This window comes from Oncorhynchus mykiss, chromosome 27, assembly GCF_013265735.2.
Source record: "Oncorhynchus mykiss isolate Arlee chromosome 27, USDA_OmykA_1.1, whole genome shotgun sequence".
Classification (NCBI taxonomy): domain Eukaryota; kingdom Metazoa; phylum Chordata; class Actinopteri; order Salmoniformes; family Salmonidae; genus Oncorhynchus; species Oncorhynchus mykiss.
Genome location: NC_048591.1, coordinates 40023690 through 40049377, shown reverse-complemented (window position 1 = coordinate 40049377; position 25688 = coordinate 40023690). Strand labels below are relative to the sequence as shown.

General features: G+C 44.0%; 1 protein-coding gene across 1 annotated transcript in view; it reads left to right on the top strand.

Moving 5' to 3' along the window:
* lekr1 (leucine, glutamate and lysine rich 1) overlaps positions 1-25688 on the top strand; it is a 205870-nt gene that overhangs the window by 141037 nt on the left and 39145 nt on the right. Inside the window, exons 7-8 of the mRNA XM_036965369.1 lie at positions 5573-5650; positions 10766-10969. Coding sequence (XP_036821264.1) covers positions 5573-5650; positions 10766-10969 — 282 coding nt within the window. The remainder of the gene's footprint in view (positions 1-5572; positions 5651-10765; positions 10970-25688) is intronic.

Below are 25688 nucleotides of genomic sequence, written 5' to 3'. Positions count from 1 at the left end.
AGACAGAAGAACGTTTGGAGAGACAGAAAGAGAGAAAGTCCATGTTATCTCGGGGCCTTTCTACAATATCTTGCTCCTGGCCTGACCCCTCTCTCAGGTCTCCATGACCTGACCGCTGTCACGAATATACTCGTCCTCTTCCCCTTCTCCTCTCATTTCATCCCTTTTTGGCATAATGCACCTTTTCTCTCGATCCATTTGCTGCATCTGATCATATTAACACCACTCCTCTTCTCTCATCCCTTTCTATCAAACCCTCTCCCTCCTCCCTTTCACTCAGTTCCATATCTCATTCTTCCCTGGTAGTGGTATCTGCCATGTGAGTGGAGTGGAGGCAGTCACAAGGTTAGGTTAACCTGCTGTTTGATAGGGATGTGGCCAATGTGACATGCTGCTATCTCTGCTTACAATAACACACAACAATCAGACACACACACACACACAGGGAGAGAGAGAGAGAGAGAGAGAGAGAGAGAGAGAGAGAGAGAGAGAGAGAGAGAGAGAGAGAGAGAGAGAGAGAGAGAGAGAGAGAGAGAGAGAGAGAGAGAGAGAGAGAGAGAGAGAGAGAGAGAGAGAGAGAGAGAGAGAGAGAGAGAGAGAGAGAGAGAGAGAGAGAGATGTCTTATGTTGATGGGGGGTGGGATCCATCCTTACCACTCTACTCCATTAAACACACACGTGTACTCTGTCTCATGTATCATGTGTGGTGTTAATGAGGACAGCAGTTCTAATCTGAGCTCTTGTCGGGAGACATGCCCCAGCGTGCCGAGGGTAGGGGGAGGTGGGGGGGACGTAGGAGAAACAAACAAGCCCAGTTGGGAGCCACCTCCCATGCATGCCAACTCTGACCCTGGGAGAGAGGGGGAAAGAGATGCACAAGAAGAGAAAAAAAAGGAGAGAGGGAAGGAAAACAGACGAGTCAAATGTCTATAAAAAATAAAAGAGGGGGAGAAGGCCCAGGCCAAGACATAAAAAGGAGGAAAGGGAGATTGGACTGTTGCTGCACAAGGTGGCTCTACAGAGTATTGACTTTAGGGGGGTGAATAGTTATGCACTCAAGTTTCTGTTTGTCTTATTTCTTGTTTGTTTCACAAAAAAATATATTTTGCATCTTCAAAGATGCTGTGTAAAAGATGTTGTGTAAATCAAATGATTCAACCCCCCCCCCCCAAAAAATCATTTTAATTCCAGGTTGTAAAGGCAACAAAATAGGAAAAATACAAAGGGGGGTGAATACTTTCGCAAGCCACTGTAGTTCATTATTATGGATGTATCCAAATAAATGCCAGTGGAAAACAGCTTAAACAAATGTAAATGGCTGCACTGATTGATGTGACTGTGTTAACCCAAGACTGTTAGCCCCCAGCATGACAATGCAGCCTGGTCTCATAGACTAGACGTAACAGAAAATGTTGATCCGGGACACTCAAATTAGTATGATATGTTACGTTTGGTATGGTTACATAAGACATAAGGTAACTTCTAATGAACATAGAGAATAACTTAAAGCATATTTGAGTCTTTGTTATTTTTGTAAGGGTTGAAAATCCTTCAATCAGAATGAAATACCTTTTACTGTGAATGAGTTACAGAAGTTTTAGTGAACGGTGGTATTTTTCTATGGAATGTTCCTTTATCAGAAACATTCTTTTATGGATTGTATATTAAACACAGATCTGAACCAAAACATATTACAAATGACGTTTAGTCTTTACATATGATAAGGAAAGACAAGTAATATAATATGAATAAATCAAGAACTTTATTGAAATAACTTTCTTTAGGGGAATACAGCGTCTCAATCAAGCCTGAAAACAAAGTTCAAGCTACATCGAAAGGTGTAATTAAAAAGTACGATAAGTATGATAAGAATAAGGCATATCATAAAAAGAATTGGCTTTTACAACTTAATTTCTTCTGTACGTACATTCCACTAGGCCTGTAGCCTAATACAGGAAGAGTCAAAATGGGAACCAATGTAACGCATGCAGAGGAGGTGAAATGACCAGTGACAATCTAAGCTACTGGGTGAAGACTACGAGTCCCTTTAGTAGAGCCTATGTCTGCAGTAAATTCAACTCACTGGATTACCACAACCTAAAACAATTTCGGTCCCCTACGATGCGTAACTGCTTGCCCTGGCATTCTGGTGTCAGAAGCAAGGTGACACCAATTAGTGCACCCTACGTGCTAAAAGTCCAACCTCAAAACATCAAAACCAAAACCTGTAACACCAATACCAATGACATACAGTGAGCACCATAATTCCTTGGACATTGACCATTTTATTCTTATTTTGGTTCTGTACTCTAGCACTTTGAGTTTGAAAGGATACAATGAGGGTGAAGTGCAGACTGTCAGCTTTAATTTGATGGTATTTTCATACATATCTGATGAACCGTTTAGAAATGACAGCACCTTTTGTACATGATCCCCCCCCATTTTAAGGTACTACAAGTATTTGTTGAATTGGCTTCATAGATGTGTGTCGTTAGGCAGGTGTATTCATTTGTGTCGTTAGTGAGTGCAGGAGAGCTGTTGATGAAGAGGATTGATTCTAGACTTTGCTATTGCCTTTGGAGGTTGTTGTGACAACATGAGGAAGACAGCAGTGTCGATGCAAATTAAGCTGGCCGTCATAAGGCTCAGAAATGAAAATCAATCAATCAGGAACATTGCAAAAACCCTGGGCATGCCCAAGTCAACAGTTTGGTTCATCATTAAGAAGATAAATACAACCGGTGAACTCAATTATGTCAAAAGACCCGGTAGACTGAGGAAGACCACTGTAGTGGATGACAGGAGAATACTCTCTATGGTGAAGAAAACCCACCCTGACAACAGCCCAACAGATCAAAAACACTCTCCTGGATGCAGGTGTAGATGTGTCAAAGTCTACCATACGTAGAAGACTACACCAGCAGGACTACAGAGGGTACAGTACAAGATGCAAACCACTGATAAGCCTGAAGAACAGAAAGGCCAGATTACAGTTGGCTAAAAAGCACCTAAAAGAGCCCCAAGAGTTCTGGAAAAAAAGTATTGTGGACAGATGAGACAAAGATTAACATGTACCAGAGTGATGGAAAAAGGAAAGCGTGGAGAAAAAAAAGACATGCCCATGATCCAAAGCGTACCACCTTATCCGTGAAACATGGTGGAGGGGGTGTTATGGTTTGGGCCTGTAATGGCTGCCAGTGGAACAGGCTCACTTGTCTTCATCGATTATGTGACTGCAGACAGAAGTAGAACAATGAATTCTGAAGTCTACAGAAATATTTTATCTGCTCAGATAAAACCAAATGCCTCCAAACTCATTGGACGGCACTTCATCATGCAACAAGACAATGACCCTAAACATACTGCTAGAGCATCGAAGGGGTATTGATGGCCAAAAAGTGGAAAATCCTTGACTGGCCGAGTCAATCACCGGATCTGAATCCAGTTGAACATGCATTTTACATGCTGAAGAGGAAACTGATAAGTCCCCGAAACAAGCAGGAACTGAAGATGGCTGCGGTACAGGCCTGGCAGAGCATCACCAGGGAAGATACCCAGCGTCTGGTGATGTCGATGCATCGCAGACTTCAAGCAGTCATTGCATGCAAAGGATATGCGACCAAATATTAACAATGACTACTTTATTCTACATTATGTTAAACTGTCCAATGTTTTTTGATGCCCGAAAATGGGGGGGACTATGTACAAAATCTTCTATCGTTTCTAAACGGTTCATCCGATATGTATGAAAATACCCTCAAATTAAAGCTGACAGTCTGCACTTCACCCTCATTGTCATTGTATCCTTTCAAACTCAAATTGCTAGAGTACAGAACCAAAATAACAAACAAAAATGTCACTGTCCAAGGAATTTTGGAGCTCACTGTATGTAGTTCAAATTGTCAACATGAGTATTTTATTTTGTACAGTTATTAAAGACAACATTAACATATAAAATACAAGAGAAGAGCTAAATCTAGCTAGCTAGTTACCTTTCCTCATTTTGGCTGACTCTTTAAAGGGTCAATCAGAGTATCAATGTGTGCACATACGCACAGCAGGATATTGGACCGTTGGCATTCATACTTTTAGAATTCTCAGCGCATCTCAAGCAATTTCTCCAACTGTCAACACATTCAAATGAATAGAGGACCCGTACCCGGGAGACGCGCTGGTTTAGAAATGTGGGGAAGTGCGCCCCCCCCCCCCCCCCCCCCCCCCCCCCCTACACCTATGTCACAATGGGACACCGGACTATCGCGTCTCAGCGTCTGTGAACTATGATTTATATTATCAAAAGTTCATTTCACAGACTCATCTAATCGCAAAAAAATACTCTAAAATGGAAATATTATAATTACCAACTGAAAAACAAATTGTATACAGTTTCTCACCTTAATATTGTTGCTATTATCTTAATGACAAAGCTGTCAAAGTGGTGAGAAACTGTTCAGGTCCAGTGGTGGCGATTACTATGGCAATTCAAGATGGCGCTACCCGTACCTCTAATAAACGTTGTTCAATATCAAAATCCTTAAATGCACATGTTTAGTATTAGTGGATGGAAGGCATCTCTTTGCTTAGCTTTACTTCCTGAGGTGTTTCCATTTCCCTTTTAAGACAAAAACTAAAGTAGGGAGGTTGGTAAGGGTGGATGGGTTGGTGTATACTGCGACTGTCTAAAAAACAAAAGGTTGAGTGTTCGAATCTCATCATGGACAATTTTAGCTTATTAGCAACTTTGTACCTACTTAGCATGTTAGCTAACCCTTCCCATAACCCTAACCTTAACCCTTTAACCTAACTCCTAACCTTAACCCTAACCCTTAACACCTAGCTTAGCTAACGTTAGCCACCTAGATAACATTAGCGATAGCAACCTAGCCCCCTATCTAACGTTAGCCACAACAAATTGGAATTCGTAACTTATTGTACGAATTGGATGATGGACATCCACAAGTGTATACATTCCATACGAAATGTAACATTTCATACTAATGGAAGTGTCCTGGGTTTAGGTTGCAGCCGGTAGATATAGAATAAAAGGACTTCATGACTGGGTCGTGTCTCCGACAACCTAACCGATAGAACGACCAGGCGGGTTGGGTTGCAACCCTAGATTTGTGTTGGAACTATATATCCTGGAAGGTTGCAAATAATGTCAATCATTATTTGAATTTGTTGGTAACCCTTTGTTCGGAGGATGTATTGGCACGGTTTGCCGGCCCTCGACGACCAACATCCAATATTCTCCAAACACCAGCAACAAGGGTGGGTGGGTGTGCGTGTGTGCGTGCGTGCGCTTGTGCTAGAGAGAGGTGGAGGGGGGTTTGACTTTGTTCTTAACTGACTTGCCTAGTTAAATAAAGGTAAAAAATTTTTTTTTTATAAATGGTAGAGTTGCGTAGGGACTGGTATATATATATATATATATATATACACATATATTTATTTAATGTAAAATTACAATTGAGTTAACCCATGCGCGCAAACACACACACACACACACCACATGCATGCACACAAACACACTGAGAGAACATCTGACTGTGGCATGGTCTGTGTCTTCTAGAGTTCAGAGCAGAAAGACAGAAGAGCTGGTGAACCAACAGACACACGCCCAGAGGGAGCACAGAGAGAGACTTCTCAGGTAGGTAACATCTGAGTCAAAGCCCAGAGAGGAACAGAGGAGAGGAGAGGACACCTCTGTTTGAGACACCTCTGCTATGCCCCCTCATGGTTTAAGTTTTGAACCGGGGTTTGGGGAATGTCCGCTTCCCCCTCCCGTCCTCCTATTCCTCCCCTCCTCCTCCTCCTCCTCCTCCTCCTCCTCCTTCACCCCTCTTCATATTTCTCCTCCTCCTCCTCCTCCTCCTCCTCCTCCACCCCTCTTCATATTTCTCCTCCTCCTCCTCCTCCTCCTCCTCCTCCTCCTTCACCCCTCTTCATATTTCTCCTCCCTTCCTCATATTCCTCCCCTCCCCACCTCCTCCTCCTCATATTCCTCCCCTCCCCACCTCCTCCTCCTCATATTCCTCCCTTCCTCCTCCCCACCTCCTCCTCCTCATATTCCTCCCCTCTCCACCTCCTCCTCCTCCCCTCCTCATATTCCATATTCCTCCCCTCCCTCTCCCTCTCCCCTCCCCTCCTCCTATTCCCTCCTCTATTCCCTGTAGAGGCAGCCACAGACTGAGAGATATGATCATGATATTAGTCAGTGTAGGTTTACAGGACTAATATTATGAAGATATCCTGTAAGCTATGGGAATGTGCCATTGACACAGCAGTAAGTCTCATGTGGGTCTTTCCTCACATCTTCACCCACCCCTCCCCTTTGTTGTGTGTTGCCCAGAGAGATATCAGAAAGATATTAACTGACTGACTTGAGTCTCGTGTCAATCTCAGAGGCAGATGGAAGCACTTCTGAGCTGGCTGAGTGTCTGATACAGCTCCACTTTTCCACACACACACACACACACACACACACACACACACACACACACAATATCCTCCACACAGCAGCAGGGTTCTTAGAGAGATCATCTGGTCTGGGGTTGTTCTCTCACACAGTAAATATATCTTAGGGTTGGGTTGTAAATGTTTCCCAGAGCTGCCGCTGGCATCCTGGTGTGTTCAATTACAACGTAATGTTGGTGTCCCTCCCTCAAGTCTGTCCCTGGGGTATTCCAGATATGTTCCTGCCTCTGCGGTACAACAACACATGATCTCACTGCTTTGTGTGATCAGGTTAAGGCGGTGGGCTTTTTAATGGATGGATTCAGAAGAATGTTATTTTGTCTGCTGTCCATTTGCCAGCCTGTGGCGTCAAAGGCTTTGAACACAGCTTTACTTGACTTCTAGGTCAAGAATTGTAGTTATAATCAGTACGGAGAATTAAGTAAAACCACAAGTCCAAATCTCTATCTCCATCCATGGCTAATTTAGTAAAGGGCCTTTTTTAGCTAGCTAGCCACCAGAGGAACACAACACAACGAGATGCAACAATTCAAGTTTTTCTGTCAGTGATGTATTTCTCTTGATGCGATGTGGTAGGATAAAAGCCAAATCCAATGATGTATTTCTCTTGATGCGATGTGGTAGGATAAAAGCCAAATCCAATGATGTATTTCTCTTGATGCGATGTGGTAGGATAAAAGCCAAATCCAAGCTGACTTCCCTTGACACTTTTTTTTGGTGCGCCAGGACCAATCACAGGTCAGCTCACTCAGTTTAGCTTAATGCTGGTGTTGTTTTATACTTTTTTTATCAAGGGAGGCCAAATGCTCACTGGCTTCCTTTGCATTCAATGCTGCGGGCAGAAACAATGTCATACTTACCAGACAGCATCAGAAAGATGGCCTACACATAGAGACAGAGGTTACCTGTGTCGCTCGCTCGGATGCTTTCTCCCGTGAGATTCAATGAGCCTCTTGCAAATTGAAGGAACACTCTGAAACACAGAGACGAAAGATTAATAATTGTATCTTTTTTTATCTTTTTTTTCTTGGGAAAGCCTGGCTGTCCTTGGTATCCATGAATATACTCCACTGAGTCCCAAATGTATTGATGAGACATGCAGGTGATGCTGCAATGGTAGTGATACGACTACTTCCCTGTGGAACTCCCCTCAGGTTCCTTCTGGCCCTACGTAGGACTCCCGTTTGTCCTGTCTCAGTGTGTTGCTCTGTCTCAGTGGGTTGCTCTGTCTCAGTGGGTTGCTCTGTCTCAGTGTGTTGCTCTGTCTCAGTGGGTTGTCCTGTCTCAGTGGGTTGCTCTGTCTCAGTGGGTTGCTCTGTCTCAGTGTGTTGCCCTGTCTCAGTGTGTTGCTCTGTCTTAGTGGGTTGCTCTGTCTCAGTGGGTTGCCCTGTCTCAGTGGGTTGCTCTGTCTCAGTGTGTTGCTCTGTCTCAGTGTGTTGCTCTGTCTCAGTGTGTTGCCCTGTCTCAGTGTGTTGCTCTGTCTCAGTGTGTTGCTCTGTCTCAGTGTGTTGCCCTGTCTCAGTGGGTTGCTCTGTCTCAGTGTGTTGCTCTGTCTCAGTGGGTTGCTCTGTCTCAGTGTGTTGTCCTGTCTCAGTGTGTTGCTCTGTCTCAGTGTGTTGCTCTGTCTCAGTGTGTTGCTCTGTCTCAGTGGGTTGCTCTGTCTCAGTGGGTTGCCCTGTCTCGGTGTGTTGCTCTGTTTCAGTGGGTTGCCCTGTCTCAGTGTGTTGCTCTGTCTCAGTGTGTTGCTCTGTCTCAGTGGGTTGCTCTGTCTCAGTGGGTTGCTCTGTCTCAGTGTGTTGCTCTGTCTCAGTGTGTTGCCCTGTCTCAGTGGGTTGCCCTGTCTCAGTGGGTTGCTCTGTCTCAGTGGGTTGCCCTGTCTCAGTGTGTTGCTCTGTCTCAGTGGGTTGCTCTGTCTCAGTGGGTTGCTCTGTCTCAGTGGGTTGCTCTGTCTCAGTGGGTTGCCCTGTCTCAGTGGGTTGCCCTGTCTCAGTGGGTTGCCCTGTCTCAGTGTGTTGCTCTGTCTCAGTGTGTTGCTCTGTCTCAGTGTGTTGCTCTGTCTCAGTGGGTTGCCCTGTCTCAGTGGGTTGCCCTGTCTCAGTGGGTTGCCCTGTCTCAGTGGGTTGCCCTGTCTCAGTGGGTTGCTCTGTCTCAGTGTGTTGCTCTGTGTCAGTGTGTTGCTCTGTCTCAATGTGGATGGATTATCTTGGCAAAGGAGAAATGCTCACTAACAGGGATGTAAACAAAACAAACATTTTAGAGAAATTAGCTTTTTGTGCGTATGGAACATTTCTGGGATCTTTTATTTCAGCTCATGAAACATGGGACCAACACTTCACATGTTGTGTTTATATTTTTCTTCATTGTATGTTATGCTTAATTTTATTTTCTATTTTATTACACTGAATATTCAAATTACTTTATTATTCTCCTGTTGTTGCAATGTGGGGAGATGAACCTGAACCACATGTACTGTGTGAATGACAAATAAACTTGTCAAATTTGATTCATGGGGATGTCTGTCCGACATGGTGTCATATGTACTTATCTAGGGAAAACAGGTGTCCCATCACCTGTCCGCTCTGTTATGTTCCTCCCCCCGGGGCTGAGAGAGGAAGGGGGAAATCACTTCCCCGTCCATAAAGGTAGATAGGAACTCCATGAGCAGGAAGTCTCTATGATAGGGTGTAGATGAGATAGGAACTCCCCTAGCAGGTAGTCTCTATGACAGAGTGTAGATGAGATAGGAACTCCCCTAGCAGGTAGTCTCTATGACAGGGTGTAGATGGGATAGGAACTCCCCTAGCAGGTAGTCTCTATGACAGGGTGTAAATGAGATAGGAACTCCCCTAGCAGGTAGTCTCCATGACAGGGTGTAGATGAGATAGGAACTCCCCTAGCAGGTAGTCTCTATGACAGAGTGTAGATGAGATAGGAACTCCCCTAGCAGGTAGTCTCTATGACAGGGTGTAGATGAGATAGGAACTCCCCTAGCAGGTAGTCTCTATGGCAGGGTGTAGATGGGATAGGAACTCCCCTAGCAGGTAGTCTCTATGACAGGGTGTGTTTGAGTGTGGCTCAACTTATTACATCCTCTTCCTCAGCCACACATCTTGGGAATATATAGTGTCATGGAACAGGAAGTGTCACAGGAACAGGAAGTGGCTTTGAGACAGTGACTCTTTCCAGGAAGTCCTTGTTTTAGTGAGGTGATGAATGGTCTGTAACACGACAGAAACACCACACTGATGGTGTGTGAAGGGAACACTTGTCTCTTATGTCATGTGAGACGCTTCTGACTCTTATCTTCACGTGCTGCGTACCAGCCCTGTGCTATCAGGGTAGAAACACGTATCTGCCCAACAGAGGCCACTGTAGGAGATGCACTATGTCACTGTCACCGTTCCTGTCCTCCCTGTGCACAGCAGCCCTATGGGTATTGGAATCTCCTGAAGACACAAAACAGATAGCTTTTATACACTGGGCAAGTGGCAGCCCCACCCTGATTACCAATTGCCACCACCTGAGACTGGCTGCGTTCACAACAGTAACTGTTCCACCCAGGTACATTAGGCCTGTATGTTTTCTGCATCTTACACACCATGTTTCCCCCTCCTCCTCCTCCTCTTCCTCCTCCTCCCCCTCCTCCTCTTCTTCCTCCTCCCCTCCTCATCTTCCTCCTCCTCCTTTTCCTCCTCCACCCCTCCTCTTCTTTCTCCTCCCCTCCTCCTCCTTCACCTCCTCCCCTCCTCCTCCTCTTCTTCCTCCTCCCCTCCTCCTCCTCCTCCTCCTCCTCTTTTTCCTCCTCCCCTCCTCCTCCTCCCCTCCTCCTTCTTCACCTCCTCCCCTCCTCCTCTTTTTCCTCCTCCCCTCCTCCTCCCCCCTCCTCTTCTTTCTCACTCCCCTCCTCCTTCACCTCCTCCCCTCCTCCTCCCCTCCTCCTCCTCCCCCCTCCTCTTCTTCCTCCTCCCCTCCTCCTCCTTCACCTCCTCCCCTCCTCCTCCCCTTCTTCCTCCTCCCCTCCTCCTCCTCCCCCTCCTCCTCTTCTTCCTCCTCCCCTCCTCCTCCTTCACCTCCTCCCCTCCTCCTCCTCTTTTTCCTCCTCCTCCCCTCCTCCTCCTCCCCCCTCTTCTTCTTCCTCCTCCCCTCCTCCTCCTTCACCTCCTCCTCCTCTTCTTCCTCCTCCCCTCCTCCTCCTTCACCTCCTCCTCCCCTCCTCCTCTTCTTCCTCCTCCCCTCCTCCTCCTTCAACCCTCCCTTCTTCCACCTCCCCCCACCTCCTCTTCCACAGACTGTCCCAAGAGCTCAGGGAGAAGGAGGAAGGCTGGTTGTCATGCCAATGCAGGTGTAACTCTCTACAATCACAGCTGTTGGCATGTCAACAGAGAGAGGAGGAGGCAACTATGAAGTACTCTGTGGCTGAGCAGGAAGTGGAAGCTCTGAGGAGAAAACTAGAACACGCCCAACAGAAGAGCAAAGACCTGAGGAGAGACAGGTGTGTCTGTATACGTATGATTTCCTCATACCTTAATGACCTTGTTTATGTGAGAAGCCTAATTACACCTGTATGAACGTCTATGTTTGTTATCTCACCTGTTTATCCCACCATTCCCACATGTGTCTGTTTGTGTCAGATCACATGTACACCTGTGTTTTATTCCCATCTGTATTCCCATTCTCCCCCTTGTATATCCCCAGTCCCAGGTGTCTACTTGTCTGTCATACATGATTCACCACTGTGTGTGTGTGTCTGTGTCTGTGTGTGTGTGTGTGTGTGTGTGTGTGTGTGTGTGTGAGTGTGTGTTATCTCACCTGTATACATACCTAGGGTCCTGTTTCATCTGGTATCATTGCAAGTCCATTTCCACCAGTCATTAGTCACCTGTTTGTGTATAAACTGTCCTGTGCACATCTCCTATTCCCACCTATTTAATGTCTAGAAGGTCTACTCAGCTCTGTGTATACAGTGCCTTGCGAAAGTATTCGGCCCCCTTGAACTTTGCGACCTTTTGCCACATTTCAGGCTTCAAACATAAATATATAAAACTGTATTTTTTTGTGAAGAATCAACAACAAGTGGGACACAATCATGAAGTGGAACGACATTTATTGGATATTTCAAACTTTTTTAACAAATCAAAAACTGAAAAATTGGGCGTGCAAAATTATTCAGCCCCCTTAAGTTAATACTTTGTAGCGCCACCTTTTGCTGCGATTACAGCTGTAAGTTGCTTGGGGTATGTCTCTATCAGTTTTGCACATCGAGAGACTGAACTTTTTTCCCATTCCTCCTTGCAAAACAGCTCAAGCTCAGTGAGGTTGGATGGAGAGCATTTGTGAACAGCAGTTTTCAGTTCTTTCCACAGATTCTCGATTGGATTCAGGTCTGGACTTTGACTTGGCCATTCTAACACCTGGATATGTTTATTTTTGAACCATTCCATTGTAGATTTTGCTTTATATTTTGGATCATTGTCTTGTTGGAAGACAAATCTCCGTCCCAGTCTCAGGTCTTTTGCAGACTCCATCAGGTTTTCTTCCAGAATGGTCCTGTATTTGGCTCCATCCATCTTCCCATCAATTGTAACCATCTTCCCTGTCCCTGCTGAAGAAAAGCAGGCCCAAACCATGATGCTGCCACCACCATGTTTGACAGTGGGGATGGTGTGTTCAGGGTGATGAGCTGTGTTGCTTTTACGCCAAACATAACGTTTTGCATTGTTGCCAAAAAGTTCAATTTTGGTTTCATCTGACCAGAGCACCTTCTTCCACATGTTTGTTGTGTCTCCCAGTTGGCTTGTGGCAAACTTTAAACAACACTTTTTATGGATATCTTTAAGAAATGGCTTTCTTCTTGCCACTCTTCCATAAAGGCCAGATTTGTGCAATATACGACTGATTGTTGTCCTATGGACAGAGTCTCCCACCTCAGCTGTAGATCTCTGCAGTTCATCCAGAGTGATCATGGGCCTCTTGGCTGCATCTCTGATCAGGCTTCTCCTTGTATGAGCTGAAAGTTTAGAGGGACGGCCAGGTCTTGGTAGATTTGCAGTGGTCTGATACTCCTTCCATTTCAATATTATCGCTTGCACAGTGCTCCTTGGGATGTTTAAAGCTTGGGAAATCTTTTTGTATCCAAATCCGGCTTTAAACTTCTTCACAACAGTATCTCGGACCTGCCTGGTGTGTTCCTTGTTCTTCATGATGCTCTCTGTGCTTTTGACGGACCTCTGAGACTATCACAGTGCAGGTGCATTTATACAGAGACTTGATTACACACAGGTGGATTGTATTTATCATCATTAGTCATTTGTTTGTTAAAAAAGTTTGAAATATCCAATAAATGTCGTTCCACTTCATGATTGTGTCCCACTTGTTGTTGATTCTTCACAAAAAAATACAGTTTTATATCTTTATGTTTGAAGCCTGAAATGTGGCAAAAGGTCGCAAAGTTCAAGGGGGCCGAATACTTTCGCAAGGCACTGTATGTAGTTGTGCCTCAGTTAGGGCTCTGCTGGGCTCATTCCCACATTGTGGGTAATTCATATTTTCAGCTTTCCTATTAAAACGAACATTCAATCAAAATCCAAGTCACACACTATGAGCTGAACTGTACTGGGATTTCCTCTGGGTTATAGAACTGACCACACACCAGTCCTGGCCTCAACACACACTATGAGCTGAACTGTACTGGGATTTACTCTAGGTTATAGAACTGACCACACACCAGTCCTGGCCTCAACACACACTATGAGCTGAACTGTACTGGGATTTCCTCTGGGTTATAGAACTGACCACACACCAGTCCTGGCCTCAACACACACTATGAGCTGAACTGTACTGGGATTTACTCTAGGTTATAGAACTGACCACACACCAGTCCTGGCCTCAACACACACTATGAGCTGAACTGTACTGGGATTTCCTCTGGGTTATAGAACTGACCACACACCAGTCCTGGCCTCAACACACACTATCAGGTCACATGTCACACCTTGGTTTGGAAACTGTGTGAATGGGCATGCATATTGTTTGTGTTGGATGTTGGGCCAAGGTGTTCCACTGAAGCTAACCCCATAAAACCCAAGGTTATTTCATTTAACTAGGCAAGTCAGTTGAGAACAAATTCATATTTACAATGACGGTATACCAGGGAACAGTGGGTTAACTGCCTTGTTCAGGGGAACAGTGGGTTAACTGCCTTGTTCAGGGGAACAGTGGGTTAACTGCCTTGTTCAGGGGAACAGTGGGTTAACTGCCTTGTTCAGGGGAACAGTGGGTTAACTGCCTTGTTCAGGGGAACAGTGGGTTAACTGCCTTGTTCAGGGGAACAGTGGGTTAACTGCCTTGTTCAGGGGAACAGTGGGTTAACTGCCTTGCTCAGGGGAACAGTGGGTTAACTACCTTGTTCAGGGGAACAGTGGGTTAACTACCTTGTTCAGGGGAACAGTGGGTTAACTGCCTTGTTCAGGGGAACAGTGGGTTAACTGCCTTGCTCAGGGGAACAGTGGGTTAACTACCTTGTTCAGGGGAACAGTGGGTTAACTGCCTTGTTCAGGGGAACAGTGGGTTAACTGCCTTGTTCAGGGGAACAGTGGGTTAACTGCCTTGTTCAGGGGAACAGTGGGTTAACTGCCTTGTTCAGGGGAACAGTGGGTTAACTGCCTTGTTCAGGGGAACAGTGGGTTAACTGCCTTGTTCAGGGGAACAGTGGGTTAACTGCCTTGTTCAGGGGAACAGTGGGTTAACTGCCCTGTTGAGCCGCAGAACGACAGATTTCTACCTTCTCAGCTCGGGGATTCAATCCAGCAACCTTTCGGTTACTGGGCCAATGCTCGAACCACTAGACTACCTGCCGTCCCGTTCTACTGAAACTACACCCCTAAAACCCAAGGTGTTCTACTGAAACTACACCCCTAAAACCCAAGGTGTTCTACTGAAACTACACCCCTAAAACCCACGGTGTTCTACTGAAACTAAACCCCTAAAACCCAAGGTGTTCTACTGAAACTACACCCCTAAAACCTAAGGTGTTCTACTGAAACTAAACCCCTAAAACCCAAGGTGTTCTACTGAAACTACACCCCTAAAACCTAAGGTGTTCTGATGAAACTACACCCCTAAAACCCAAGGTGTTCTACTGAAACTAAACCCCTAAAACCCAAGGTGTTCTACTGAAACTACACCCATAAAACCCAAGGTGTTCTGATGAAACTACACCCCTAAAACCCAAGGTGTTCTACTGAAACTACACCCCTAAAACCCAAGGTGTTCTACTGAAACTACACCTCTAAAACCTAAGGTGTTCTGATGAAACTACACCCCTAAAACCCAAGGTGTTCTACTGAAACTACACCCCTAAAACCCAAGGTGTTCTACTGAAACTACACCTCTAAAACCCAAGGTGTTCTGATGAAACTACACCCCTAAAACCCAAGGTGTTCTACTGAAACTACACCCCTAAAACCCAAGGTGTTCTACTGAAACTACACCCATAAAACCCAATGTCCTGAGCTGTATGCAGTGGCTGTACATATTACACTACTGGAACATGGGCCCATTCTGTTATGTAAGGACAGAAACCACCTTGGCTGGGGGACTCTGTCCAAATCCAACGCCTCCTATCCCCTTCCCTGAGAACCTTCTCCATATCTACTCATAGTGAAATGATCAGATGGTTGAAAATATGATGGTGGAAACTTCATTTAGCTTTTGAGAGGAACATGAATTATCATAGAGGAAGAAGTCAAAATACATGAAACTGAGGAAAGAAATGGCCACTTCCTGTGACCTCAGATAAACTGAGCTGTAGCTTGTGTGTTTGTGTGTGCGTGTGTTTACTACCCCAGAGAGGAAAAAGAGGAACCCTGACTGTACTCACCCTGTGTCCTTACCACAAACACGCACGCACACACACGCACACACGCACACACACACACACACACACACATGGCATGCAATGTCTGAGCACACAGCAGCAGACAAACAGTCACTCCCACACCAACAAGATCTCATAGTTTCCCTTCGAAATTCAATGTATTATGTCTTTTTTTCTCCGCATTTATTCTGCATGGTTACGGACTGAAAGGTTATGGCTTGGGGAAGGTTTAAAACAAAACGATTAAAAATAATGCGCTAGGTGTCATCAGTATTCATACACAGTAAATGTAAAAGTGTTATATCAACAACTTCTTAAGTGTTAAATGTATGACTGTCAGCGAGTACATATGGTCCCACTCTACACAGAGTAAAAAGTACACTGATCAAAGTGTCACCCTTACGAGTGTTGATTTAACACTGAGGAGTGCAGAAAGTTAACACTGCACTACACCGGCCGGTGTTGATCAAATTGAACAGAGGTAATCAACACTTTGAGTGGTATAGTGACACTCACTAGTGTTGATCTAGGGTGACTCCTATTAGAGTAAAACTGTGTTTACTCTATTCAGTGTTCATTTATTTACTCTTCCCCCATGTCAATGTAAATTAAATTGTGTAAAAGCACTTGGAATTTCACCATAAACTCAAGCAAAGCCGTTTCAACATTCACACATGTTTCTCACAACCTAACCATAAGTCTCAGCCCTTAAACTCAAGTGACAGTACAATGTAGTCCAAATAATCACTTGTTCCATATGACATGAGCAAATCAATAGGTTTGTTTGAAAAATGCTGACATTTACATTCAAAACATATGTTTCTCACAACCTAACCATAAGTCTCAGCCCTGGCTTAAACTGTTATCAAGTGAGAGTAGGGGACAATGCAGTCCAAAAAAAAACCTTGCTCCAGATGACATGAGCAAATCAAATGGTTTGTGGTACATGATGTCATTTACATGAAATACTTTGCATTGTGAACTTTTCTTCAAAACAACTTTAAATGCATGCAAATTATCATCAAAAACATAAGCTTTCAAGAGCTGACCCAACCCCCCCCCCCCAAAAAACATTTTCCTCTTTCAGAACAATAGCCTTAATTTTGTAAAATACTGGCATTTCAATAACTACTTCACCACATATGACCAAATCAAGAGGATATTCTGTAGCATGGGGCTTTACCCATATAACTGACAAAACATGTGTGTGCACTGAGACATTCAACTTGGCAGCAATCTCATGGCTTTCTTTCAGGTCGTTGAGCCTTGACATCTTTCCTGGACCTTTAGCTCGTCCATCCTGGCTGAAGGCTTCTCAATTATATGCCATGTCATTTTGGTGTTTCTTGGCTAAGGTCATACATAGCAAGGTCATAGTGACATTCTTAAAACTCTTCAGTTGTTTTTTAAAATAAATTATGTTTTGCCTCGTAGCACATACACTACACTACGAGTGAAGAATGGGCCCGATGTTCCTTATACAACGAGGATAATGTATCATGAAGTGGGGTTTCGGTAACAGATTTCTAATCAGGAAACACATACTTGAAAAGCCTAGGATGTTCAGCAATTAAGTGGTGAAGTATAGGAGAAAACACAATATTTACAATTTGTAGTAGTAACAGAAGCTGCTGCCAGTATTTATCATCTTTCTGTACCAGATCACCAAATATCAATGGCAAATTACGGAGAAGACACCAACACTGAATAGCATTTAGACCCAAATCATTGCTCCCATCATCCAATTTGAGTGCAGGTGGATTCCTCCTCTCTGTGTAGCCATAGGTAAATGAATGAACTCTACCGTACACATCTTTAGCAGTCACAAAGTTGGCTTGTAAATACTGTAACACAAGTTTTACCTCAAATTGTGCAACTCCTTCTAAAATGTCATGCATTATATCAACAGAAAAATTGTCTGTAGTATTGAGGTACTGCAGAGAGATCAATAAGCAAGCATGCTTCACAGCGTACACATGAGGTAGTGTTGGGTTTGACTGAATAGTTTGACAATGGTCTGAGTTGCATATGTTTTGTTCGTAAAGTCACTCTTGGATCATCCTCAGAGAACACCGTTTGAAAATCCTCAGGCAAAAACGGCAACAATAACAAGCACTAAATGATTCCTCAAAACCAAACGGTTTCAGTAGTTTTGTTTCTTCTATTGTCAAATCGAACACCGAGGACTTTCTCAGCTGGTTGAACTGTTCCTCATTTTTTATATGAAATAAATCACTTCGTTTTGATACCCAATTCAACAATGTGGAAGGATTTTCAATATCCTGAAAAGAATGTTGTATTTTTCGGACAGTTTCTGTGTCTTTTGAAGATATGCATGTAAGAGCGGTTGCTTTAGCTTGACCCTGTATCTCTTGAACCACTTCTTCCACGGAAGATACACAACTATTTACAAGTCGTCTGACCGACACCTGCAGCCTTCAGTTGTGCAATAGCAGACGCACACATATCAAGTGTGTTCTTGTTAGATATTGGTACAACATGGTAACAACTCGAATTTGAAGGAAAATCAGCATTACTTGGCTGATTATCAACGGCTGTATTAGCATCCAAGTTAGCGTTTAACAAAAATCTGACAGTCTCCAGAATGTGCCCTGTTCAAATGCTTCATAAAGCCAGAAAATTTACCAAATACACTACAACAATCTGATTGACCACATTTGAGACTTTTTATGTTACACGGCAGTCTGACAACCATGTATCAAAATAACTAAATAATATCAGTGAAATAATTGTTTAAATTCACCTTTTGCGTGGAACAAATTAGGATTTTGGTTGATCCAACAATGGCGTTGAGAAAAGAGGAAATTGAACGCAGAAACTGAATTTATGGGCGGGGTTGTGATGATGTTTACAGACTACACTAAATAGAGTCAAATTGTACACCTTAGCAATTAACACCAGTTATCAGCACTGACGCGAGGGGTCATTTGGCACTGCCAGTTGCTAGATCAACTCTATGGGAGTTTTGACACAGTGAATTTAACACTGGTGATTTTACTGTGTAGTATTTGCATGGCTTGCTTGAGTAATGTGAACTGCTGTGTAGTGCAGTGGTCTAAGCAGTGGCTCCAGCTCCAAGCCTCATGAGTGCTGGACGATAATTGTATATCGAAGTTCTCTGGGCCTTTTCAAGCGTCCAAAATATTTCTAGTGACCAGCCTGCTCACACATACATTCCAAGACAGCTTTGTTTTTCCATTCATAAAAGGGAACAGTTTGGCCTCCGCCATCGCTGACTCTCGCTGACCTGCGAGAGGACATTTTGTGCCCTTGTTCCTGAAAAAAACGAATCTCTGCTCCCTCTTCCACCCTCCCAGCCCTCACCCTGCACTCTACAACTGTACACTACACCCCCAAACCCTCTCATTCTGCCCCCTCTAATGACCCCCTGCCTACCCCCACCCTGCTTGTGTGTGTGTGTGTGCAGTGTGGGTTGAGTAATGTATGAATAATTAGAACAAATGCCCTCTTTCACCCCACCAATCCAGCCGGCACACAATGGGGCTGTTGATGTTTCTCCCCTCTTCTGGGGTAGGGAGGGAGGGAGCGAGAGAGCAAAGGAGCGAGGGGGTAGGGAGGGAGGGAGGGAGGGAGGGAGGGAGGGAGGGAGGGAGGGAGAGAGCGAAGGAGCGAGGGAGGGAGGGAGGGAGAGAGAGAGAGAGAGAGCGAGGAAGGGAGGGAGGGAGCGAGGGAGGGAGGGAGCGAAGGAGGGAGGGAGCGAGGGAGGGAGCGAAGGAGGGAGGGAGCGAGGGGGTAGGGAGGGAGGGAGGTAGGGAGGGAGGGATAAAGAACATGGTGGTTACTTCTCACGCTGTATGGCTCTTTGCACACTGTACAGGACACACCATGCATCTGGCTGCCACTTCTACAGAACAGAGAACAAAAACTGTAAATCATTTAGAAGTTAAGAGAGGTCAAACATGTGGTTCCTTTGTCATAAGATGGATGTGAATGACCTGTCTGGTGGATGGTCAATATGGGTTGAGGAATGAATTGGGAGCTGTGGTGTTTCCCTCTGGAGCTGCAGTGTGGATATACTACTTCTATAGATCACTATGTGTAGAGACTGATGGAGAGCAACTTCTCCGATTGATGGGTGTGTTTCTCAAGTTAGGATGGAAAGCAGTGTACATGATAGAGACACATGGAGAGGGGTTGGCACAGCAGACGTTCACACACACACACAAACACACACACACACACACACACACGCATATGTCTGTCTAGTAAAGCTGGCTGGCGTGAGAGAGAAAGTGCTCCCAGATTTACTCCCAGATGCCTGTCTCCACCCCGACTGAGAGGTGAGTTTGCACGCTCTGACACACACACACACACACACACACATACACACACACACACACACACAGACACGCTCCAATGCCCCGGGGGTCTATTTGGTCACTGGGTCCGATTAGGCTATTCCTATTATCTTTTCAGGTTTTTGTTGTTTTCCATGGTTCGGGCCGAGGTCAGGATTACAATTGGGAAGGGGTCTTTCCCAAATCCCCTCCATCCCTGCACACACACACACACACACACAATCTCACATTCCCAGCAGCTGTTCACGCCCAGAGCCCTGCTATGGAACTCACAGGTCCGTTTGGGGATCAGTGTAACACTGCGTTACCCTGGGCAACAGCAGGAGGATACAGCAGTAGCAGCACACTGTGTCCAGTAAACTACAGATGACCAGTAAACTACAGATGACCAGTAAACTACGACCAGTAAACTACAGATGACCAGTAAACTACAGATGATCAGTAAACTACAGATGACCAGTAAACTACAGATGATCAGTAAACTACAGATGACCAGTAAACTACAGATGATCTGTAAACTACAGATGATCAGTAAACTACAGATGACCAGTAAACTACAGATGACCAGTAAACTACAGATGACCAGTAAACTACAGATGATCAGTAAACTACAGATGACCAGTAAACTACAGATGATCAGTAAACTACAGATGACCAGTAAACTACAGATGATCAGTAAACTACAGATGACCAGTAAACTACAGATGATCAGTAAACTACAGATGATCAGTAAACTACAGATGACCAGTAAACTACAGATGACCAGTAAACTACAGATGACCAGTGAACTACAGATGACCAGTAAACTACAGATGACCAGTAAACTACAGATGATCAGTAAACTACAGATGATCAGTAAACTACAGATGACCAGTAAACTACAGATGATCAGTAAACTACAGATGACCAGTAAACTACAGATGATCAGTAAACTACAGATGATCAGTAAACTACAGATGATCAGTAAACTACAGATGACCAGTAAACTACAGATGATCAGTAAACTACAGATGACCAGTAAACTACAGATGACCAGTAAACTACAGAGAAGCTGTTGACTCTTCAGAAAGATCAACACACTGTACAGTGAACATTTCTGTGCATCATGACCCCATTCTGCTCCAGAAGCAGTAAGCCGGGTGCTCAGTGATTAGATCATTTGATAATAAGATGATTAGATGATGTGAGAGTAGTGTCAGTAGCAGGGGCTGACTGGGACCAGAAATCGGCCTTTGTATTTCTAACCCAGCAGCCCATCTTTTTTCTTGAGGCCCCCACACCGGATCATTTTGTTCCTCCAAGCCCCCACATCAGCCCAGTTGATGATCAATGGCGCAAAATACCCAAATGAGACAAGCCCACTGGGCTAAAAATGGAACAGCCCATCTGGCAAATCCTTGAAATGCCAGATGGCCAGTCCACCCCTTGTCAGGCATCAGCATGCTTCAGTTCGGCTGGTGCCTAGCCCGGCTCCCTTAAAATACCTTCGCTTGAAAAACGAGATAAAATAAGATGTAGTACTGTTTGTCCATTTTGAGATCCGTAGCAGTATACACTTCCTCAAAATAGTCAGAATGAATCTAAAATAACTCAAGAAATCACGTTATTGTCGAGGAGATCTTAGTTGCTCAATTTTACATCTAACTAAGATGTTTGGTGCAGTATTGAATTTTAAAAAATTGCATGAAAACAAGTCGAGTCTCGTTGAATGAAAACTAAGACTATTGTAGAATCCCTACTGTTGACCAATCACCGTAGACTTCGTCTACGAACTTCGGCTTACCTCCAAAAATTTGACAAAAAGTCGTCAACAGCCAACAGAGAGTGAGTGAGTGAGTGAGTGAGTGAGTGAGTGATTGGGGGGGTGTAAGTGCGAACATTTTTATAGCGCTGCTTTTGAGTGCTGTCAACAAATTAGATCTTGGTTACTCTTGGGAAATATAAATCACTTAAATATTTCAACACAAACGGTTTTCACATACACACACACTTAGATATCACACAGAGGTTTTTAAAAAACATACTTTAACGATGACAGCTTCTCCATCCTAGAGGGGGAGATCAACAATTTCCAGGCCCAAGGACATGTACTAGTCTGTGGCGACCTACATGCCAGAACTGGACAAGAACCTGACACCCTCAACACACAGGGGGACAAACACCTACCTGGGGGTGACAGCGTTCCCTCCCCCATATGTCCCCTAGACACAACTACGATAACATAAACAACAAAAACGAGTCACAACTCCTGCAGCTCTGTCGGACGCTGGGTATGTACATAGTCAATGGTAGGCCTCCAAGGGGATTCCTGTGGTAGGTACACCTATAGCTCATCTCTTGGCAGTAGCACTGTAGACAACTTTATCACTGACCTCAACCCAGTGTATCTTAGAGTATTCACAGTCAGTCCACTGACACCCCTATCAGATCACAGCAAAATCACAGTCTACTTGAACAGAGCAATACTCAATCATGAGGCATCAAAGCCAAAGGAACTGAATAATATTAAGAAATGCTATAGATGGAAGGAAAGTAGTGTGGAAATCTACCAAAAAACAATTAGGCGACAACTAATTCAATCCCTTCTAGACAATTTCCTGGACAAAATGTTTCACTGTAATAGTGAAGGTGTAAACTTGGCAGTAGAAAACTTGTCAGACCTGTCAGCTTCCCTATCCAATCAAAAAATGTCAAGCAGACAACCTAAGAAAATGTAAAACAATGACAAATGGTTTGATGAAGAATTCAAAAACACAAGACAGAAATTGACAAACCTATCCAACCAAAAACATAGAGACCCAGAAAACCTGAGTCTATGCCTTCACTATGGTGAAGGCATAGACTTTGACCCCAATATCTACCATGGGATATGTGTCAATAGCAACCTTGGGAAAATCCTCTGAATAATCATTAACAGCAGACTCAGTGAAAACAATGTACTGAGCAAATGGTTTTACCAAATTACCGTATGACAGACCACACATTCACCCTGCACACCCTAATTGACAAACAAACAAATCAAAACAAAGGCAAAGTCTTCTCGTGCTTTGTTAATAAAATAATTGTCATGAGGGCCTGCTATACAAATTGGTGTGAGGTGGTGATGGGGGAAAAACATACAAAAATCCATGTACACAAACAACAAGTGTGTGGTCAAAAAACAGACACCGCCGTAGGCAGACCTGGCTCTCAAGAGAAGACAGGCTATGTGCTCACTGCCCACAAAATGAGGTGGAAACTGAGCTGCACTTCCTGACCTCCTGCCCAATGTATGACCATATTAGAGACACATACCTGTATTTCCCTCAGATTACACAGACCCACAAAGAATTCGAAAACAAGTCCAATTTTGATAAACTCCCATATCTATTGAGTGAAATACCACAGTGTACCATCACAGCAGCAATATTTGTGACCTGTTGCCACGAGAAAAGGGCAACCAGTGAAGAACAAACATGATTGTACATACAACCTATATTTATGACATTTATTTTGGAACCTTTGTGAGTGTAATGTTTAAGGAAGAAAATGCAGAGTGCAATGTTTACATTTTCTATGCCGGTGGCTAGACGGCGTTCGCGCATGCTGGATGCATCTCCGTCTTGTCGTTTGTCGTTATCCGACTGGCCGGTGTTGGCCAGAGTTCATTCGCCATCTGATAGCGGAGTCGAAGGAGCACAGCAAGAGGAGCAATCAACGATGGTCGCATGTCACAAGCCGTGGAAGCCAAACGCAAAGCAGCCTACACTCCCAGCCATTCTGGGAAGCCAGTGAGTGGGCGGATTTTCTAGTCTTTCTCGCCAACCATGATTTTGGGCCGCTCCATGGTATGAAATGTGACTGTTCCAGGTGCAAAAACAATGTCCTATCCCAGAGCTTGAGTAAATTACATTACTAATCTGCTCCCAAATGTACTACGTCAGGACATGGAAATCGATTCTATCGTAGTCCATTCGGGTTTTAATGACATTGTGAAGGGCAGCTTTGAACAACTGAAACTGGATTTCAAAGAGCTGGTTGACTCTCTGCTAGACACTAATAAAATACCCATCATATCTGGCCCTGTGCCCTCTCTGAATCGTGGCAATGAAAGCTTTAAAAGGAAACTGGCTACGTGATTACTCCAGCTCAACGGGTGTAACATTTCTTTGACAATTTATCTACCTTTTGGTTTGTTGGTGATGTGGACAATATTTTGACATCTTGATGAAAAGTGTGCCCAAAGTAAACTGCCTGTTACTCAGGGCCAGAAGCTAGGATATGCATGTAATTAGTAGATTTGGATAGAAAACACTAAAGTTTCTTAAACTGTTAAAATAATGTCTGTGAGTATAACAGCACTGATATGGCAGGAGAAATCCCGAGGACAATCCATCCCCAAACCATCCCCCACTGTTTCCAATGGCTGTCATGTTTATTTTATTATGAGGCGAAATCCTCCCAGATTGCAGTTCCTAGGGCTTCCACTAGATGTCAACAGTGATTACTATAACTGTCAATGGGAATATCAAGGGAATACCTCCCAGATTGCAGTCCCTAGGCAACAGAATTTGGACAGCTATTGTTTTTCCCTCTCCTACTGATAAAGACATTTGCGGTTGATATATTATCGATTAAATATTTTTAAAACAACCTGAGGATTGATTATAAAAAAACGTTTGACATGTTTCTGTGGACATTACGGATATTATTTGGAATTTGTCTGCGTTGTCGTGACCGCTTTTTCCTGTGGATTTCTAAACATAATGCGCCAAACAAACTGAGGTATTTTGGATATAAAAATAATCTTTATGGAACAAATGGAACATTTGTTGTGTAACTGGGAGTCTCGTGAGTGAAAACATCCGAAGATCATCAAAGCTAAACGATTAATTTGATTGCTTTTCTAATTTTCGTGACCAAGCTACCTGATGCTAAGTGTACTTAATGTTATGTCATGCGATCGATAAACTTACACAAACGCTTGGATTGCTTTCACTGTAAAGCATAATTTCACAATCTGAAACGACAGGTGGATTAACAAAAGGCTAAGCTGTGTTTTGCAATATTGCACTTGTGATTCCATGAATATGAATTTTTTTAGTAATATTATTTGACTGGGGCGCTATGCTATTCAGCGGTTGCTGATGTCAATTATCCCGCTTAAGAGATGGGTAGCGTCAAGAAGATTTAAGAATAGTAAAGCCCCCTTTACTGGCTCAACTAGCCGACCAATCACAAACTTTCAGCACGCTGATAGGGAAGGACATTCAACAAGCACAGTACTTGGCTGAGAGAACTTGATGATACAATATTATGGGGGCTGTTAGACTTCAGTGCGGCTTTTGACATTATCAATCATAGTCTGCTGCTGAAAAAACTGATCTGTTATGGCTTTACATCCCCTGTGATATTGTGGATTAAGAGTTACCTGTCTAACAGAACACAGAGGGTGTTCTTTCATGGAAGCCTCTCCAAAATAATCCAGTTAGAATCAGGAATTCCCCATGGCAGCTGTCTAAGCCCCTTGCTTTTTTCAATCTTTACTAACGACATGCCACTGGCTTTGAGCAAAGCCAATGTGTCTATGTATGTGGATGACTCAAGACTATACACGCCAGCTACTACAGTGACTAAAATAACTGTAACACTTAACAAAGAACTGCAGTTAGTTTCAGAATGGGTGACAACGAATAAGTTAGTCCTAAATATTTCTAAAACTAAAAGCATTGTATTTGGGACAACCCCCCTAGCTAAATTGGGGATAAGTCTGTCCATAATGAAGTGCTGCACTACCTTCTTAACAACACTATCAACAAGGCAGGTCCTACAGGCTCTAGTTTTGTCTCACCTGGACTACTGTTCAGTTGTGTGATCAGGTGCCACAAAGAGGGACTTTGCATTTGCAATTGGCTCAGAACAGGGCAGCAAGGCTGGCCCTTGGATGTACACAGAGAGCAAACATTTATAATATGCATGTCAATCTCTCCTGGTTCAAAGTAGAGGAGAGATTGACT